Below are 4,494 nucleotides of genomic sequence, written 5' to 3' on the forward strand. Positions count from 1 at the left end.
ATAACGTACCAGACAAGTAAGACTTTAATATTATAAAATAAGTTTAAAAAATTTTTTTACAAAAATTAAAATTAATTAAATAGCCTATATAAAATTATTGTAAATATATAATGTCTAACTTATTTTATATGTATTTCCTATATCCTTAAACATCTAATTATATGTATTAAAGATTTATAACAGTAATTTAATAATTTTTTTTAATTTTTATGGCAATTATTTATAAAATTGAGCAATTATCATTATCATTTGAAAAATTGAACATAAATTATTTAATTAAACATAATTATTAAATTAAATTATATAATTTAAATTTAATTAATATATAATTAATATATAATTAATATGAACTCTCTTTTAATCATAAATCTTTATTTTCTTAACTTCATAAAAAAGTCAGATAAATATATAAATTTTTTAGTAAAGTTAATTGAAAAAGAATAAATGATTTTTTAATATCAATCTTTGATTTATTTTTTTTTTTAGTTAAAATTTAAATTTAGATAAATAATTAAATAAAACAATAAAATTTGATATCAATTGATTTAATTTGACATGAATATTTTTAAATATTTTATAATAATGATATAATTTTTTCTATTCATTTTATATCATAAAAAATAAATTTTAATATATAAAAATTGAAATATAAAATAAAATATTCAACAATTCTTATATTAAAATCAAAAATTTTTATCATATCATTGTATAGAAAATTGCATTCAAATACATATAATATATAAGATATTATTTTATTTGATTAAAATCCATAAATAATGCAAATTTAAAGCCAATATTTTTTAAAATGTCTATTTTCTATCTTCAATAGATCTTTCATAAAAATGCAAGAATAAAATATATGTATTTACATAAAAATAAATTTTTTAATAGGGAATAAATAAATTTTATAAAATTTTTGATAAAATATATAAATATATAAAAATATATATATAAAATATAACTTTTATAAATATTTCTGTAATGCAATATATATTTTAATATCTTTTATATCATATATATCTTTTATTTTGATTTATTATTTATTAATTTAAAAAATATATATATATGGTTATATCCTTTATCATTTAATGAATACAACTAATAAAAATTCATAGAGAAAGAAAAAATTTCATTGTAAGCATTATCACATTCTTCATAATAGCAAAAACAAAATCATGTAAAATACGCCAAATATAATTCACAGACATCGATTTAAATACAATTTTTTATCAATTGTTTGCCTTTATGAAAAAAAATAATTTTAAATAGACATAAAAATATAAATATATTTTCTGTTTAATAATCTTTACAAAGAAAGAAAATTTGTGACAGTTATAAAGTTATTCTTCAACATTAATTAAATAAATTAGGATAAAATTATAATAACGTTATTTTATCAGAAATATATACATACGAATTTTTTGTTTTCTTTTATTGCATTCTATTGATTTATATATTAAATAAATCGTATAAATCGCATATTTGTAATCATGTATATTTTCATTTTATTAATACTTTCATTTATTATTAAAATAATTCTTAATAATATAAAAAATTAAATATATTAAAAAACAGAATGATATAATTTTTAAGTTTGCATTCATATTGTTTATAAACTAAAATTAATAAATTATACGGGTCAACTGAGATATAATCCTTGTTAATGGCTTCTCACGAAATATCGTAATTTCTTGCATCAGCCAAGGACTTGAATTCTTTCAATATTGTAAATGTCACAAACAAGTATGGGACCGGTAGATGATGTAAAATGTCTATCTGATTACCCTTATTTGCTTTTATTAAAATTTTTTTTTTTTTATTAAAAAAACGATACATCAAAATTTTATCTTGTAATAAACATATAAAATAATTATTCAATAATAATAAAATTCTAAATAAATAAAATATTAAAATTAAATTATTCAATATATCATAATAAATGTCATCAAAAATTATTATAAATTATTATAAAAATATTATATATGAAATAATATCTTTTTACTTCTAAATTTTATTTATAATAAAAAATACTAAAAATAACAATAGATAAACCTCATCTTATTATAATTATATTTATATCTTATTATATTTTAAATTTAAATGTAACTTTATATTCATTTTTTATAAATTTGTTTATTTTATTTAAATTAAATTTATTTTAAATCTTTAAATCATTATCATTATTATAATTAACTATTAATCATTAAATATAAGATTTATTTTTTAATCATCAATAAAGTGCAATATCTTTTAAATATTGCATCAAGAACTAGAATTCCACTCCTATATCTTTCATAATTCAATGGAAATAAAAAATGGAAATTAGACGATAAATTTATTCATATACATTTATCATTCATTATTAAATAGCTTATAGTATATAATACATGCTTATACATGCTATTTTTTCTAATGTAAATTTTTATAAAGGAAAATTAAACAAATTATTTATATTGTTATGAAAATTTATTATTAAATTTTTGTAATAATTTTATTTTTTATATTTTATAACTTAAATAATAATAAAAATTACATATTTCATATAAAGTATGTACATTTTGTTTGTATTTTTATCAAAATTGATTGATGTTATATGATGATATGAATGATATTGTATATTATAAAAATATTTGTATTATAAAAATATATATTTTCTAATATAATATAAAAATCTCATAATAAATTATGAGATAAAATATTTAATCAATTTGCATTGATGCATTGAAAAAAGTTCAAATTTAATTATTAAATCCATTTTATTTATCAAAAAAATATAATATTTCTAAATATTTATGGTTATTCTTAAGCAATTACTGTTTGTCATAATTTCAAAAATGCATTTTTAAAGTTTCATTCTTATAAAGACATTCAATTTTCTATCTATGAAAACTTTTACTAGGATTAGATGCCATATCATATAATGTTTGACATGGTTTAAATGCATCACCATAATGATTTTGAAATTCTTCCATTTTTTTCACTAATCTATCAGCACCATAAGAATCTACCCAACGAAAAGGTCCACCAGTAAATGGAGGAAACCCTAATCCAAAAACAGCTCCTATATCACCTTCCAACTAAAAAAATATTTATGTTCAATAAAAAATAATATAATTCAATAATTTAACTAATATATTATATATATAATTATAAATTTTACCGGATTAGCTAAAATATTTTCCTCTAAACAAAGTATTGCTTCATTAACAAAACGAGATACCATTCTTAATTGACGATCTTCAATAGTTGTATTTCCTTTTGGTTCAAGTTTATATTTTTTTAAAATATCTAATGCTGAAAGATTAACATTTTTATTCTTAACATTAGTTTCATATATATATATTCCTTTGCCTGATTTTCTTCCTGAAAATAATATGTATTTCGTTAAATATATATACATAAAAAAATGTAAAATTCTATACAGATCCGCGAAGCCGCCTCGAGGTTTTATGTATTATATTATCATTTAGAGTACGCGAAGCAAGCAAGCAAGACAGATTGAGCCACAATGAATACATGTATTTACTTACATCTAATACTATTTTGTTTATGAAGCATAAAAAAAAAAATTATTTCAAAATTACTTATGTTCCAAAAATATCTCTAAAAAATATGTTCTGTTAATTTGTTTTTGAAATCATCTTTTTCATGTACAATTCAATTACACGTTTATGTTATAAACTTTGCTTAAAATTATTACTAATTATTTATTACTTATTACTAATACTTTTATTTCAATACGTATTTAGACGAAGCAAACAAAGAACTGCGAGATATTTTTGATTTCACTAAAAAATCGATGTTTTGTCCAAGTAAGACGAGGCATGCCTCACGATATTATATAATAAAAAACTGAATACCTAGAAAACCAGCTTTAACCATGTCATTGAGTATATTTACATCTCCACCTTTAAAACGTTCACCTAATTCCTTTATAAGGTATGTACTTATGTGAGCACCAACATCAATTCCAACTTCATCTGATAAAGTAGCTGCTCCAACAGGAAATCCAAAATTTTTAGTTAAATTATCCAGATATATAGGATCCACACCTTCCTATTTCATAGAATATAATTTTATATATTGAATATTATTTTATAATATATATATATATATATAACATTTTATTATTATTATATATATATATATAACATTATTATTTTATATATTGTATATATATAAAATTTTATTTTATATTTTTTTATTTCCACATATAGAATAATCATCTATTGATAATTCATTTGCATTCAATTAGATAGTTAATTTCATTTGTATTTAAAAAATTTTGAAACTTAATTTATTAAAAAAATATTATTAAAAAATTATTAAAAATATTATTAATTAAAAAATAAAGTCTTAAACAAAAAATATTTTTTTTTTTACTTATTTTTATATTATCTCATTTGCATCATGATTTCAAAGACATTCTATAACAATAATATAATAGTAAATATAAAAAATAAAAAGACTACCTGCATTAATCTAATAGCTTCA

General features: G+C 17.4%; 1 protein-coding gene across 1 annotated transcript in view; it reads right to left on the minus strand.

Moving 5' to 3' along the window:
- Positions 1–2,735: 2,735 nt before the first annotated feature.
- The window catches only part of LOC102678713 (trifunctional enzyme subunit alpha, mitochondrial), a 4,774-nt gene continuing 3,015 nt past the window's right edge, over positions 2,736–4,494 (minus strand). Inside the window, exons 9-12 of the mRNA XM_006614110.2 lie at positions 4,473–4,493; positions 3,861–4,056; positions 3,161–3,363; positions 2,736–3,077 (exon numbers count right to left, since the gene is read on the minus strand). Of these exons, the coding sequence (XP_006614173.1) occupies positions 2,877–3,077; positions 3,161–3,363; positions 3,861–4,056; positions 4,473–4,493 (621 nt within the window). The 3' untranslated portion in view covers positions 2,736–2,876. The remainder of the gene's footprint in view (positions 3,078–3,160; positions 3,364–3,860; positions 4,057–4,472; position 4,494) is intronic.

Source organism: Apis dorsata, unplaced genomic scaffold (assembly GCF_000469605.1).
Source record: "Apis dorsata unplaced genomic scaffold, Apis dorsata 1.3 scaffold_169, whole genome shotgun sequence".
NCBI classification, from domain to species: domain Eukaryota; kingdom Metazoa; phylum Arthropoda; class Insecta; order Hymenoptera; family Apidae; genus Apis; species Apis dorsata.